This window comes from Staurois parvus, unplaced genomic scaffold (assembly GCF_062004578.1).
Source record: "Staurois parvus isolate SC_StPar_1 unplaced genomic scaffold, SC_StPar_1.0 ptg001789l, whole genome shotgun sequence".
Classification (NCBI taxonomy): domain Eukaryota; kingdom Metazoa; phylum Chordata; class Amphibia; order Anura; family Ranidae; genus Staurois; species Staurois parvus.
Genome location: NW_028319585.1, coordinates 7,501 through 24,244, shown reverse-complemented (window position 1 = coordinate 24,244; position 16,744 = coordinate 7,501). Strand labels below are relative to the sequence as shown.

Genomic DNA, 16,744 nt, shown 5'->3' with positions numbered 1-16,744 from the left:
TGTCATGAGGGACAAGTAGATGGTCATGAGGGACAAGTAGACGGTCATGAGGGACAAGTAGACGGTCATGAGGGACAAGTGTCATGAGGGACAAGTAGATGACCATGAGGGACAAGTAGATGACCATGAGGGACAAGTAGATGGTCATGAGGGACAAGTAGATGGTCATGAGGGACAAGTAGACTGTCGTGAGGGACAAGTAGACGGTCGTGAGGGACAAGTAGACGGTCATGAGGGACAAGTGTCATGAGGGACAAGTAGATGACCATGAGGGACAAGTAGATGACCATGAGGGACAAGTAGATGACCATGAGGGACAAGTAGATGACCATGAGGGACAAGTAGATGACCATGAGGGACAAGTAGATGACCATAAGGGACAAGTAGATGGTCATGAGGGACAAGTAGACTGGGACATCGCTTTAGTCCCTGGACAAGTAGTTTTTTCAAAAATGTCCACACTCCTGTATCTACCCTCACACAGCCCCCTGGAGTTTGTGAGGGCCGTGTCTGTAGATTTGGCCATGCAGAGTTTGTCAAACTTCTAGGACAAGCATGAATCGCACCCCTTCTCTCTGAGAATAGGAAAATATTTTTTTTTTTTTGGCAGTGTGCACAATATTGTTCTTTCGGCCATGTCAGTGAGAGAACCTCAGGAAGGTGATGGGCGGACAGAATTCCTAAATATGAATTAATATTACAATCCAGAGAATATGTGGGATGTGCTGGAAAAATAAAAATCATTACACAACTCGAGCCCGGTACACGGGGGCCAAAAAATAAAAATCAGACAGTTCAGCAGGAACCAGCCAAGTTATGGCCCTAGTGTACAGCTGTGTGTTCTACAGAAGCTGGTCATGCCGAACAGGCATGCTGATAAACCAGCATCCGACCAGTGCTTGCAGCCAATGGCTGCAAACGCTGATCAGTGTATCCTGGGGGTGGGGGGAGGAATAGTACCCATGTCTGAATACAAAGACACAGTGAGGGAGATTGCCTGCTGGGATGTCATTCCGACTTGAGGTGCGGCTTGCAAGACAAAGATGTCTATGCGAGTCGCACCTGAAGTACTTTAGAGACCAGGGCAGCTCTGCCCAAGTCAGAATCGAACCGATACGCTCGCTTTAACTGCGGACAATAGAGTGCGATTAGAAACTTGCACGGCATTGCAAGTCGCACCCGGTATGACTGGCAACTTACACTTTCAATGTGTCATCCCAGCCCGCCCACATTTCTTTCCTTTCAGTTCCGGGCGCCAGATTTAAAAACTGGGTCCTAACTTTTTTTTTTTTTTTTTTTTTTAACTGGCTCCTAGATTCAAAGCCCTGACACAGTGTACTGTAAGTTGCAGATACAGGAATTTTTAGCTGGGGTTATTTAACCACTCCAAGTCCGGACACTTTCCCCCCCTTCCAGTCCGGACGCTTTCCCCCCCTTCCAGTCCGGACGCTTTCCCCCCCTTCCAGTCCGGACGCTTTCACCCCCTTCCAGTCCGGACGCTTTCACCCCCTTCCAGTCCGGACACTTTCCCCCCCTTCCAGTCCGGACACTTTCCCCCCCTTCCAGTCCGGACACTTTCACCCCCTTCCAGTCCGGACACTTTCACCCCCTTCCAGTCCGGACACTTTCCCCCCTTCCAGTCCGGACACTTTCACCCCTTTCCAGTCCGGACACTTTCACCCCCTTCCAGTCCGGACACTTGCACCCCCTTCCAGTCCGGACACTTGCACCCCCTTCCAGTCCGGACATTTGCACCCCCTTCCAGTCCGGACACTTTCACCCCCTTTCCAGTCCGGACACTTTCACCCCCTTTCCAGTCCGGACACTTTCACCCCCTTCCAGTCCGGACACTTTAACCCCTTTCCAGTCCGGACACTTTCACCCCTTTCCAGTCCGGACACTTTCACCCCTTTCCAGTCCGGACACTTTCACCCCCTTTCCAGTCCGGACACTTTCACCCCCCTTCCAGTCCGGACACTTTAACCCCTTTCCAGTCCGGACACTTTCACCCCTTTCCAGTCCGGACACTTGCACCCCTTTCCAGTCCGGACACTTGCACCCCCTTCCAGTCCGGACACATGCACCCCCTTCCAGTCCGGACACATGCACCCCCTTCCAGTCCGGACACTTGCACCCCCTTCCAGTCCGGACACTTTCACCCCTTTCCAGTCCGGAACCTTTCACCCCTTTCCAGTCCGGACACTTTCCCCCCCTTCCAGTCCGGACACTTTCACCCCCTTCCAGTCCGGACACTTTCACCCCCTTCCAGTCCGGACACTTTCACCCCCTTCCAGTCCGGACACTTTCACCCCCTTCCAGTCCGGACACTTTCACCCCTTTCCAGTCCGGACACTTTCACCCCTTTCCAGTCCGGACACTTGCATCCCCTTCCAGTCCGGACACTTGCACCCCCTTCCAGTCCGGACACTTGCACCCCCTTCCAGTCCGGACACTTGCACCCCCTTCCAGTCCGGACACTTGCACCCCATTCCAGTCCGGACACTTGCACCCCCTTCCAGTCCGGAACCTTTCACCCCTTTCCAGTCCGAACACTTTCACCCCCTTCCAGTCCGGACACTTGCACCCCCTTCCAGTCCGGACACTTGCACCCCCTTCCAGTCCGGACACTTGCATCCCCTTCCAGTCCGGACACTTGCACCCCCTTCCAGTCCGGACACTTGCACCCCCTTCCAGTCCGGACACTTGCACCCCCTTCCAGTCCGGACACTTTCCCCCCCTTCCAGTCCGGACACTTTCCCCCCCTTCCAGTCCGGACACTTTCACCCCTTTCCAGTCCGGACACTTTCACCCCCCTTCCAAGTCCAGGCCAATTTTCAGTGCTGTCACACTTTGAATGACAATTGAGCGGTCATGCAACACTGTATCCATATGAATTTTTTAGCATTTTTTTTTTGAGACAGATAAAACTTTATTTTGGTGGTATTTATTCACCGCTGGGATTTTTATATTTTTTGCTATATAAATGAAAAAGTCCAACAATTTTGAAAAAATGTTTTTCTTATAAAATTTTGCAAATAAATAATCTTTCTTCATAAATCTTGGCCAAAATCTATTTAGTTATCTTTTTAGTAAAAAAAAATAAAAAATAACCCGAATTAGTTTATAACCAAAAAAATATATTTAAAAAACTTTGTTTAATTTTTATTTTATATTATTTATGTTTTTGGGGGTTTTTTTTTAAACATACGGTCAACCCTAGCAGTACTGTCAGGAATGGACTCAGCACTGGTGGTGGGACTCACCTGCCGTGTGGGCTGCAGTACCAGAGCTGACCAGCGGGTGCTCTCAGCAGCCAGAAGCTCACTCCTGCAATCAGCCAAACCTGGGGCTGATTGCAGAAGGTGTATTTAAGGCATGACCAGGCCTGTGATCAGGGCCTTGGTGTATGTTTTCCCATGAGCCTCTGTACCTGGTATCCTGTGTTCCTGCCTCGTTGCTGACCCTGCTTGATCCTGATCTCTGCTGACCGTCTCCTGTTGAACCCCTGGCTTGCCTGACCATCCTTCTGCCTGATCCTTTGTACCGCGCTGCCCGTGAGTTACTGAACCCAGCTTGTGACCCTGACCATTCTCTGCCTGCTCCTTCGGTACCTCGCTGCCCGCACGTTGCTGACCTGACCCGTCTGACCACGCTAGCTACTCTGCCATCCATCCATCCTGCACGGATCCAGCCATCCCTGCTCACTCCTTCTGCCTCTTTACATCAGGCTTTCTACCTGCACATACCTCTGGCGGATCCCTCTACCACTAGCAGGGGTACTCAGGGGCCGTGACCTGGTTCCTGTCTGCTCCAAGTCCATCCCCACCATCAGGGGCCCTGGTGAATAAGCAGACTGGGACTTAGACTCCGCGCCCTGGGGAATCCTGTCCTGAGGACCGCTAGAGGTACCACCAAACGGTCATTACAGAACCCTACGGCCGTCCTGACCATTCCACCTCTCCAGCCCTGACTATGCCTGTGTTCCTGCACGTACTAAGATTAGTGGAAGGTTGGTTTGTTCACTGTGCGTTTATATATATATATGGGTGTGTGGCTAATAATAAACTGTATTATTATGCTATACCTGAAACCTGCGTTTCCCTGTGTCAGTCCACACCTTTCTGGTCACTCCTAGATTCCTGACAAGTACAGTGTCACCATGGAGACACTGTATTACTTGTGGGGGGTGAAGATTTTTTTTTTTTTTACACTGATTACTTTTACACCCATAAAGGCTGTAAAAGCAATCATTTCTCCTCTCTGGCTGCATTCTTGCAGCCATTGAGAAATACTATGTGAGCTGTGATTGGTCACAGCTTGTCACATGGTACAAAGCTGTTGTAAATGGCCCTGTACCATGTGATCGCTGTGATCATTCACAGATTTCACTAGTAGTAAGCAATGATGTCAGAAGTGACATCTTGCTTACTACTCTTCATGTGATCATTGGCCAATCAGTGATCACATGATCGGGACAAAACACAAGTCCCATACAGCGATCGGTGTTCCTCTGTGTCCTCCAGACACAGCGGGCACCGGATCGTGTTGCCACGCGCTCCCAGGGAGCACGCACAGGCTGTAAATGTGGGCGCCGTTTACAAACAGCAACCTGCTCCCATCCGGCCATTTATGTACATGGGCCAGACGGGAAATGGTTAAAGTGTTCCTCCGTGTTAAGAGGCTGATTTAAATTCTCCTGGAGTCCATTAAAGCATCAGTAAATGTCTTCAGATACCTGACAGATCTGAGAGGAGTCCATCACTTACCACATTCCAGAGTCCAACGTTCCCGTACTTATCTCCGGATGCCACAAGTGTCCGGCTTTCAGAAGGATGGATGGCTACAGATAATATTCGACCAGGGACAACTTTGGCAACGTCTTCAGCTCTCAGCGTCATTTTCTTCAGACTTTTTCCATAGCTGACAAGTGACATTGAACAGAAAATCATCACACATAGGCCTGAAAAGAACTCAGGAATAGATGTGAACCTTAGTGAATGACATTTAGATTGCTCAAGCACTGTGTGTCAAAGAACTACCTTTTTTTTTCTTCATTACAAAGAACTGTTTTTATCTTTACATCTTTTTTTCCCATTTCAGCGCTTATGATCTCCTGCTGCCACTTTACAGGCACTTCCTGTCTACATGTAAACATTCATGGATGGCTGTTCAGCATTTCTCAGGAAAGAGTTGTGATAACAGTAGAACTACTGCACAGAAAATACCTGGACAAGTACCTCCATGGCAAAAATCACATGGTAGTTGGGAAGATTTAAAAAATACATTTGAAATTATATAAACATGTAAAAGGATTATAGGAAATCTTATTGACCGGGATCACATATGTTTTACAAGAATTGTTAAATACATTAGTAGGGGAAAAAAAAGGGAAAAAGAGGGCGCCCACTAAGTGAGGCATGAAAATCATCCACTTTATTAACCCCTTGCCTACCGGGCACTTCTACCCCCTTCCTGCCCACAGGGCACTTCTACCCCCTTCCTGCCCACCGGGCACTTCTACCCCCTTCCTGCCTACCGGGCGCTTCTACCCCCTTCCTGCCCACCGGGCGCTTCTACCCCCTTCCTGCCCACAGGGCACTTCTACCCCCTTCCTGCCCACCGGGCACTTCTACCCCCTTCCTGCCTACCGGGCACTTCTACCCCCTTCCTGCCCACCGGGCGCTTCTACCCCCTTCCTGCCCACCGGGCGCTTCTACCCCCTTCCTGCCTACAGGGCGCTTCTACCCCCTTCCTGCCTACAGGGCACTTCTACCCCCTTCCTGCTCACCGGGCACTTCTACCCCCTTCCTGCCTACAGGGGACTTCTACCCCCTTCCTGCCTACCGGGCACTTCTACCCCCTTCCTGCCCACCGGGCACTTCTACCCCCTTCCTGCCCACCGGGCACTTCTACCCCCTTCCTGCCTACCGGGCACTTCTACCCCCTTCCTGACTACCGGACACTTCTACCCCCTTCCTGCCTACCGGGCACTTCTACCCCCTTCCTGCCTACTGGGCACTTCTACCCCCTTCCTGCCTACAGGGCACTTCTACCCCCTTCCTGCCTACCGTTCACTTCTACCCCCTTCCTGCCTACTGGGCACTTCTACCCCCTTCCTGCCCAGGCCAATTTTTAGCTTTCAGCGCCGTCGCACTTTGAATGACAATTGCGCTGTCATGCCACACTGTACCCATATGAATTTTTTTGAGACAGATAGAGCTTTCTTTTGGTGGTATTTAATCACCTCGGGGTTTTTTTATTTTTTGCTAAACAAACCAAAAACAACTGAAATTTTTATAAAAATACATTTTTTTCTTAGTTTTATACAATTTTTTAAATAAGTGATTTTTTTCTCCTTCACTGATGTGCGCTAATGAGGCTGCAGTGATGGGCACTGATGAAGAGGCACTGGTATTTGGCACTGATGGGCATTGACAAGCATCACTGAAGGGCACTGAAAGGCAGCACTCATGTGGCACTGATAGGTAGCTCAGATGGGCACTGATATGTGGAATTGAAGGGCACTGGCAGGTGGCACTCCTGGGGCTACACTGATCATCAGGGCATGCTGATCATCAGTGCCCTGATGATCAGTGTACATATCCCCTATGAGGAATGCCGTTTACTGGCTCTCCTCTCCTCTGTCAGCGCGACAGCTCATGAGGACAGAAATGCTGATAACCGGCATTTACTTATTTACATGTGATCCGCTGTGATTGGACACAGCTGATCACAAGACAGGGGGGGGGGGGGAGAGTGTCCAGACTTGAAGAGGTTTACCTCCCTGGCGGTATGATTATTTCAGATTTTTGGTGCTGAAAGCGGTACCATTATTTTGCATGGAAATTTGGCGTTTTATATTGTAGGCTGTAATTTTTAGGAATAACTCACTGAAATCTGTCCGGACAAGAGTCTAGTACACATCCTGGGGAGGATAAAATTTGAAACACGAAATCATAAATTATAATATAATAAATAATCATAAAAAATAATAATATAATAATAATAAATTTAATTAATGTAATCAAACCAAAAACACTGAAATGTGAAATAGAGCGCCAAGTTCGCACATCGCTGAGCTCAGTCGCAGAATCGTTTTCAGTGTCTGATGAGGAATTTCCCCCACCAATCATTATCACTCAATTCTGCAAGTGGTTCTGATTTACTATCGCTGTTCTCTAGCCGGTCTAAAACCGCGTCTGACCTAAAGGGACGCTTTTTGGACGCCATGGACGTTTCTCAGTTTCCAGGCAGAAAGAACAATCAAAATGCAGGCAGGGCGCCGGACAAAGCACTCGGGACACAATGTATGTGAAATGGTTTGATACAGGAATGTTATACTATGTGATTTTAGTGAATGTCACTTTTTGTCATTTTCAAATTTCCCGCCGTTCCACTCCTGTACGTCCCGACGTCGCAGGGGACGGAACCTAGATGACGGCATCTGCCGGAGGACATTGCCGGGGACACTGCAGGGACATCGTGGGAGCGCAGGACAAGGTAAGTGATTGAGGGATCCCGGAGCAGCGCCACATGGTAAGCCCGAGTGTAGCCTGGGGGGGGTTACCGCTTGTGGTGCTGATACTTTACCCCGAGCTACACTCGGGAATACCGCCAGGGGGGTTAATAAAGTGGGTGATTTTAATGCTACACTTAGTGGGCGCCCCCCTTTCTCTCTTTTTGTTTCATTATTGCCCGTTCACATATATGCGGATTGGCTGCGGTTTGAACTGCATCCAATCCGCATGACGTGAAAAAACATTTCTTCCGATAGTGCCTGTTCACATATATTCGACGGACGGGCCGTGCCGATTCCATGTACGATTTCTGGGCAGTGCGGTCCGGTTCAGGTGCGGATTACAGGCTATTGACTTCTATGGGAACCGTTTCTAAACCGCATATGTGTGAACAAGATAAGATCCTGACCTAATCCTGTCCTGAACCCGATGTAAAGCTGACATGAACCTGTGAACAACTACTGGATCAACCTGAGCTTCACTCCGCACCGCACATGTGTGAATCAGCTCTTACAGGGGCTGCTTCCTACTCTGGGGTGACCGCCATAAGTGAGCCTGAGGACAGCATTACAGGACTACTTTCTCATGCTGGACTTCTATGGACTTGTGCTGCTTGCACCATTTAATCTCCTGTTAAGTACATTAGTAGTACTGCAGCTTAGTTGTCCTTGGATGTGGTGACTGCATTTGTTTATCTTTACACCACCATTTTTTGCCCTTTATTTTAACCACTTCCAGAGGATTTACCCCCCTTCCTGACCAGGCCATTTTTTACGATACGGAGCTGCGTTACTTTAACTGACAGACATTTGCACGGTCATGCAACGCTGCACTCAAATGAAATTAATGTCCTTTTTTTACGTCCCACGAATTGAGCTTTTGTTTGGTGGTATTTGATCACCTGTGCGGTTTTTATTTTTGTGATATTAAAAAAAAAGACCAACAATTTTGAGAAAAAAAAACAAAAAACAAAAAAAAAAACAAACACTATTTTTGACTTTTTGCTATTAACCGGTTCCCAACCGCCCTATAGCTGAAGGACAGCTACAGCGCGGTTGTGTAGTCCTGGAACGTTGTCCATGGACGTCATTCCAGAACACACCCGTGTGCCCCCAGCAGCGCGCACCCACAAATAGAGCTTTCTTTTGGTGGTATTTGATCGCCTCTGTGTTTTTTATTTTTTGTGCTAAAAAAGAAAAAAAAAAAAAAAAAAAAAAAGGAAGAAGACCGACAATTTTGAGGAAAAAAAACCAAAAACAATATTTAACTTTTTGTTATGAACCATTTGACGCCCGGCCAATAGCCATATGGTGTCCGGAAAAATATACTAGCTTTCCGGGAGGCCGCCATTTGGCGTACTCCCGCACATGCGCAGTTCGCACGCTTGCAGAGCTGCACAGCGGCGCGATCTGTCACCGGCCGTGTACCTCGGACACGGCCAATGACAGATCTGAGTATCGGCCCCGTTGCCTTCATTCATGCCATCCATTATATACTAGTGTCTAGCTGTGAATGGTGACAGCTAATCACATGCACATGTCATGTGATTAGCTGTGGCCAAATCACAGCTAAGCACAAAAAAAAAAAAAAAAACCTGAATGAATCGATGTCATTCAGGTAAATGCTTGCTTATAGCGAAGTAATTCTTTGCTATAAGCAAAAAAAAAAAAAATACTGATCACTTCCCCAAAGTAGTACAATGTTACTATGGTAACATTGTACTACTTTGGACATAGTGAAATATGAAAAGAAAATCTTAGAAAATTAAGAAATTTTAAATAATAAAAAAAATTAAATTTTTTTTTTTTCACACTGTCACCAGTCAGTGTCCCTGATCACCGCCATGCCAGTTATATGATGACGCTGTACTGCACTGGTGACAGTATGTAAAAACAAAAAATAGTGAAAATAATTTTTTTTTATTTTTTCATTTTCCAAAAAATTATGACAAAAAAAATACAACTTAAAAAAACCATGCCTCTTATGAAGTACGTCAGACTGTCTGCTCTGCAAAAAGGGGTCATTTGGGGGATATCTGTACTGTCCTGACATTTGGGGGATATCTGCACTGTCCTGACATTTGGGGGATATCTGTACCGTTCTGACATTTGGGGGATATCTGCACTGTCCTGACATTTGGGGGGATATCTGTACCGTCCTGACATTTGGGGGATATCTCTACCGTTCTGACATTTGGGGGATATCTGTACCGTCCTGACATTTGGGGGATATCTGTACCGTTCTGACATTTGGGGGATATCTGCACTGTCCTGACATTTGGGGGGATATCTGTACCGTCCTGACATTTGGGGGATATCTGTACCGTCCTGACATTTGGGGGATATCTGTACCGTTCTGACATTTGGGGGGATATCTGTACCGTCCTGACATTTGGGGGATATCTGTACCGTCCTGACATTTGGGGGATATCTGTACCGTCCTGACATTTGGGGGATATCTGTACCGTCCTGACATTTGGGGGATATCTGTACCGTCCTGACATTTGGGGGATATCTGTACTATTCTGACATTCTTGGACCTCAAGAAATTAGATTGGCCGTCAGTACTTCAGGATTGATCAATAATCAGATCTATCCCATAGTTTGTGAACTCTATAACTAAACAAACTAAATAATACATCCTAATTTGGGTTATTTTCACCAAAGACATGTAGCAGAATACATCTTGGCCTAAATTTATGAAGAACAATTATTTATTTGCAAACTTTTATAACAGCAACAAAGAAAAACGTGTTTTTTTTTTCAAAATTTTCATTTTTTTTTGTTAATTTAGCAAAAAATAAAAACCCCAGTGGTGATTAAATACCACCAAAAGAAAGCTCTAGTTGTGTGAAGAAAATGATAAAATTTAAGTTTGGGTACAATGTTGCATGACCGCGCAATTGTCATTCAAAGTGTGAGTGCTGAAACCTGAAAAATGGCCTGGGCAGGAAGGGGGAAAATTGCCCGGTATTGAATTGGTTAAAGAAATCCAGTAAAAAAAATTTTAAAATCAAATTTTGTCATAAATTTAGGCCAAAATGTATTCTGCTCCGTGTCTTTGCTAAAAAAAAAATCCCAATACGTGTAAATTAATTAGATTACATGAAAGTTAAAGTGTTTACAAATGGCGGTATATATACAAGTAATGGTGGGGTTTATTTTTACTAGTAATGGCAGCAATCAGTGACTTATAGCGGGACTGCGGTGGACATTCTGGCACTGGGGGGGGGACTGACTTGGTGTCACGGTCATCCCCAGTGACACTAATACAGTGATCAGTGCAAATAAAAAGCACTGACACTGTACTAATGGCACTGGGCAGGAAGGGCTTAACATGGGGCAATCAAAGGGTTAACTGTGTGCTGTTTTACTGTAAGCTGTGTGTGCTTGCAACCGTAACCACAGTGCTTTGTATGGCTCCGCTATGCAGAGCCATACAAAGCAGTGTGCTGGAGCTGACAGGGGAGACAATTGTATTGTTTACATCCTCTGTCGGTAATGCACGGTGATCACTGAGTAATTACTGACCGGAACCCCGTGATTGACAGCCGAGGCCGCGAATAGCGACGCGGGTAGGGCTCGTGTGTGCCCCCTACCCCCAGTGACACTAATACAGTGACCAGTGCGAATAAAAAGCACTGACACTGTACTAATGGCACTGGGCAGGAAGGGCTTAACATGGGGCGATCAAAGGGTTAACTGTGTGCTGTTTTACTGTAAGCTGTGTGTGCTTGCAACTGTAACCACAGTGCTTTGTATGGCTCCGCTGTGCAGAGCCATACAAAGCAGTGTGCTGGAGCTGACAGGGGAGACAATTGTATTGTTTACATCCTCTGTCGGTAATGCACAGTGATCACTGAGTAATTACTGACCGGAACCCCGTGATTGACAGCTGAGGCCGCGAATAGCGACGCGGGTAGGGCTCGTGCGTGCCCCCTACCCAGTAATGCAAAAATCACGTATATATACACATGTGATTTTGCTCACCCCTGCTGCCCTGTAGCAGTATATCTGCTATAGGACGGTGGGAAAGCGGTTAACCTGGTTATTCTGCCATCACTTCCTTTCCTTGGATGACAACCTTGCTGAGAAGCACTGTCACACTAGGACAGAGAGTACAGCAGGTTGTAAACTCACCAGATTTATGGCTGCATGAACAGATACTTTTTTTTAGCACATCTAAATAGATAAAAACGCTTTTTTTGGTACATTTAAGAAAGAAAAAAAACAAACATTGCTGCAATGGTATGTATACATTTGCAGGTGACTGTTCAGACAAGGACCAGGCGGAAATGTTTAACCCTTCGTGCTTACCCCTTTAGGTTTTTCACAGCCACATTTGCTGGAGTTTTAACAGTCTCCTGTATCAAGAAAAGAGAGAAGTTACTTAAACCATTCAACGTTTATTTGAAAGATGAGGAAAAAAAAGACAAAAACCTCCTAACAATACCAGACCTGGCTGATGGAAGTCCACATTCTCAGGAATTGGTCCACCGCCTTATCATCATCCTGTTGGTTCATTGGAACCATCTCAATGGGCCCCGGAGGTTTCATAAGCTGCACCTTATAGAACAAAACATGGGAACTTTAAAATATACAAAATGAAAGAACAGATTGCCAGAGATATACAGTTGTGTTCAAAATAATAGCAGTCAGACATCACTAACCGGATCAATCACTGTTTTTGTAATCACAATCACTGTAATTTCCTAGCAGATGTAGTAGAGTCATAGAAATCCAACAGACCCAACAGTCATGACCTGCATGCTGCTGATTCTGTGTCATTGAACCACTCATTGAAAGGGGCGTGTTCAATATAATAGCAGTGTGGAGTTCCATTAGTGAGGTCATTCATTCTTTGATAAACAGGTGGCAATGATTGCCCTTATTTAAGGAAGGAAGGCAGCAAATGTTGGACATGCTGGTTACAGTGCATTTCTCTCTAAAATTCTGAGGAAAATGGGTCGTTCCAGACATTGTTCAGAAGAACAGCGTACCGCGATTAAAACGTTGATTGGAGAGGGGAAAACATATAAAGAAGTGCAGAAAATGATCGGCTGCTCAGCTAAAATGATCGCAAATGCTTTAAAATGGCAACCAAAACCTGAAAGACGCGGAAGAAAGCGAAAAACTACCATTGGAATGGATAGAAGAATAGCCAAAATGGGGCGGACTCAGCCAACAATCAGCCCCAGGAAGATGAAAGAAGGTGTGACGTTCCCTGTGAGGACTGTTACAATTAGAAGACGCCTATGTGAAGCCAAGCTATCTGCAAGAAGTCCCCACAAAGTCCCACTGTTGGGAAAAAGACGTGTGCTGAAGAGGTTACAATCTGCCAAAGAGCACATTGACCGGCCTAAAGAGAAATGGCGCAACATTTTGTGGCCTGATGGAAGTAAGATTGTTCTTTTTGGGTCTAGTGGGCGGAGACAGTTTGTCAGATGACCCCCAAACACTGAATTCAAGCTACAGTACACTGTGAAGACCGTGAAGCATGGTGGTGCAAGCATCATGATATGGGGATGTTTCTCATACTACGGTGTTGGGCCTATTTATCGCATACCAGAGATCATGGATCAGTTTGAATCCATCAGAATACTTGAAGAGGTCATGCTGCCTTATGCTGAAGAGGAAATGCCCTTGAAATGGGTGTTCCAACAAGACAACGACCCCAAACACACCAGTAAACGTGCAACATCTTGGTTCCAGACCAACAAGATGGACGTTATGGAGTGGCCAGCCCAATCCCCGGATCTTCATCCAATAGAAAACTTGTGGGGTGACATCAAAAATGCCATTTCTGGGGCCAAACCAAGAAATAGAGAAGAACTGTGGAATGTGGTCCAATCATCCTGGGCTGGAATACCTGATCACAGGGGCCAGAAGTTGGGGGACTCCATGCAACACAGATGTACAGCAGTTCTCAGAAACAGTGCGACTACAACCAAATATTCATGAAGTCATTCAAAGGAAAGCAAAATCTTCAAACATTTCTCAGTTTATATAGTGAATGTTGGAGTTTGTAAAGAAGAATACAAACACGGCCATTTTTTTTAACTGTCTAATATTCACTTTTATTCCATTTTTTTTAGAGGAACAACAAAAATTTGATGTATTTTTCTTCATGTTGTGATTTGGAATAGAATGTGTCGTGTTCCCAATGCATTTGTGTGGATGGAAATAAAAGCTATTAGAAGGATTTTCAGCTTTATTCACTTTTTTCAACACACTGCTATTATTTTGAACACAACTGTACATCATTCCTACACATTGGAATCTTAGGCTGTGTGTACAGGGGAATACTATAGTGTACACCCGTGCGTGGGACCACGTTTACCCACATGGGGATGCACAGGTGTTCTGTACAGTCCTAAATAGGACAACTGGGATGCAGCTGCTGCATGGACACAGCTGCTGCTCCCGATCTGACATCCCTGTGGTTGCATGGCCTTAAACGCAGGACAGTGTGCATTTGGGGCAAACTGGGAGCAGCAGCTGTGTCTGTGCAGCTGCAGCCATTGTTTCTCAATTTACGTGGATAGAACTGCCTGCATAGGGATGCACAGAACACCTGTCCATACCCGGGTGCAGGCAAATACGGCCCTTATGAATAACAATTGGGGAAAGCGCCTATGGAACCGATATCACATAAAAATAAATGCGCATGTATCAAACAGATATAGTAGGAAGACACTAGCATCACAGACATATACAATTACTATTACAGGTATTGCTCCGGTCTAAGCAGACAACAGCAGCTCTCCCCTACGTGGTGACGTCACCTCCGGGGCCCCGGAGGTGACGTCACCACGTAGGGGTGAGCTGCCGTTGTTCCATTCTGATTATATGAGGAGCAAATTCTATTTGAAGGAGTTTCTGATTATATGAGGAGCCAATAACTATTTCAAGGATTTTCCATCAACTGGTGTGTGTTGCTGCAGATCATTGCTCCCAGGGCAAGTATAGCTGGTTGATATCTTACCAGCACGGAGATCTGGTGAGTGAATTCATTTGGTGGTGGATTTTTCAAAAATTTTTTCACATTATATGAGAAGTTAAAGATTTATTGGTTCACAAATTGATTAATTTTTTGACACTTTTTTATATAATTTGTTTAGTACACATTTTATTTATATTATTAATCATTTTTTGTTGGACATTGGTTCATAGATTTTTTCACTGATCTATATGGACTTGTCATATTTATTTGTTATATGAATTTTTTCACATTACATTATTAATTGTGTTCGTTCATCGAGAAATATTATCTAGAGATATATTATTTTGAAGAGCGCCGCTTTTTTTGTGGTTCCGAAAATACGGCCCTTGCACAGGCGTATGCTGTGGTACATCCATGGGAACAAGGTCTTGTTGGACACAGAATGCCTCATCTGAGGATAAAAATGGCAGTTAAATCACACAGAGCAAATAGATATCCACCCTCATTTAAAACAGGGGGTGCAAACAGGTACACAAAGATACAGGGGTCTAATGGCCACCCCTTGCCCTCCAGAAAATTTACCGCCCTTCCTGACCAGGCCATTTTTTTGCGTTTCTTTAACGGACAATTGCGCGGTCATGCAACGCTGCACCAAAATTAAATTTACGTACTTTTATTTCCACGAATTGAGCTTTTGTTTGGTGGTATTTGATCACCTGTGCGTTTTTTATTTTTGTGCTATTAAAAAAAAGAAAAAAAAAAAAAGACCAAACGATTTTGAGAAAAAACACACAATATTTTTGACTTTTTGCTATTAACCAGTTCTCAACCGCGCTATAGCCGAAGGACGGCTACAGCGCGGTTGTGTAATCCTGGGACTACGTCATTTCAGAACATGCCCCCCTGCGTGCCCCCAGCAGCACGCATCCGGCACCGCCGATGATCGCTGTGTCCTATGGACACAGCTGATCAAGTGATACGGTAAACGGCCAATCACGGTGGCCTTTTACCACGTGATCACCAATGACACAGCAGATCACCAGGTAAATACAGTTGCCGGTTCTCGGCTGCACTTTCCTCACGCTGTCACAGCATGAGGAAAGTACAGCCGAGAACCGGCAATTGTCAGCGAAGGGATCAGCACTGATGATCAGTGCCACCCACCTGTGCCCAGCAGTGCTGCCTAGAAGTGCTGCCCAGCAGTGTCCGCCCATCAGTGCAGCACCATCAGTGCAGCTTCATCAACGCACATCAGTGGAGAAAAATTATCTGTTTGCAAAATTTTATAATAGAAACAAAGAAAAACTTTTTTTTTTTTCAAATTGTTTGCTCTTTTTTTGTTTATAGCGCAAAAAATAAAAAACACCCAGCGATGAGTAAATACCACCAAAAGAAAGCTCTATTTGTGTGAAAAAAATTTCATATGGGTACAATGTTGCATGACAGTGCAATTGTCATTCAAAGTGCGACAGCGCTGAAAGCTGAAAATTGGCCTGGGCAGGAAGGGGGTATAACTGCCCGGTAGGCAAGTGGTTAAACATGTCCAGTAAAAAATTTTGGCATAAATGTACAGTTGTAAGAAAAAGTATGTGAACCCCTTGGGATTACGTGGAGTTTTGCATGAATTGGGCATAAAATGTGCTCTGAACGTCATCTAAGTCACAACAATAGAAGAACACAGTCTGCTGAACATAATACTACACAAACAGTAGATGTTACCATGGTTTAATTGCACATAACATGTAAACATTCACAGTGCAGGGAGGAAAAAGCATATGAGGCCCTAGCTTAATGACTTCTCCCAGAGCTAATTTAAGCCAGGAGTGAGCCAACCTTGACTCCAATCAGTGTGATGATATTGGATGTGTTGCTGACAGCTGTCCTGATCTTAAAAAACACACACCTGTTTTGGGTTTACTGGTTTCAAGAAGCACTGTCTGATGTGAACCATGCCTCGCAGAAAAGAGCTCTCAGAAGACCTACGATCAAGAATTGTTGACTTGCATGAAGCTGGAAAGGGTTACAAAAGTATCTCCTTGAGCCTTGATGTTCCTGTGTCCACGGTAAGACAGACTGTCTACAAATGGAGAAAGTTTAGCACTGTTGCTACTCTCCCTAGGCATGGTCATCCTGTAAAAATGACTGCAAGAGCACAGCGCAGAATGCTGCATGAGGTAAAGAAGAATCCCAGAGTGTCAGCTAAAGACCTACAGAAATCTCTGGCACATGCTAACATTTTTGTTGACACATCTACAATAAGGAAAACATGAAACAAGAATGGAGTA

The 16,744-nt window shown here is 45.5% G+C and overlaps 1 protein-coding gene across 1 annotated transcript in view; it reads right to left on the bottom strand.

The window, feature by feature from the left end:
* Positions 1-16,744, bottom strand: part of LOC149434269 (WD repeat-containing protein 76-like) — a gene marked incomplete at its 5' end in the record, with an annotated part of 42,433 nt that overhangs the window by 21,239 nt on the left and 4,450 nt on the right. The window contains 3 exons of the mRNA XM_089663858.1: positions 4,767-4,920; positions 11,834-11,880; positions 11,975-12,082. Of these exons, the coding sequence (XP_089519984.1) occupies positions 4,767-4,920; positions 11,834-11,880; positions 11,975-12,082 (309 nt within the window). The remainder of the gene's footprint in view (positions 1-4,766; positions 4,921-11,833; positions 11,881-11,974; positions 12,083-16,744) is intronic.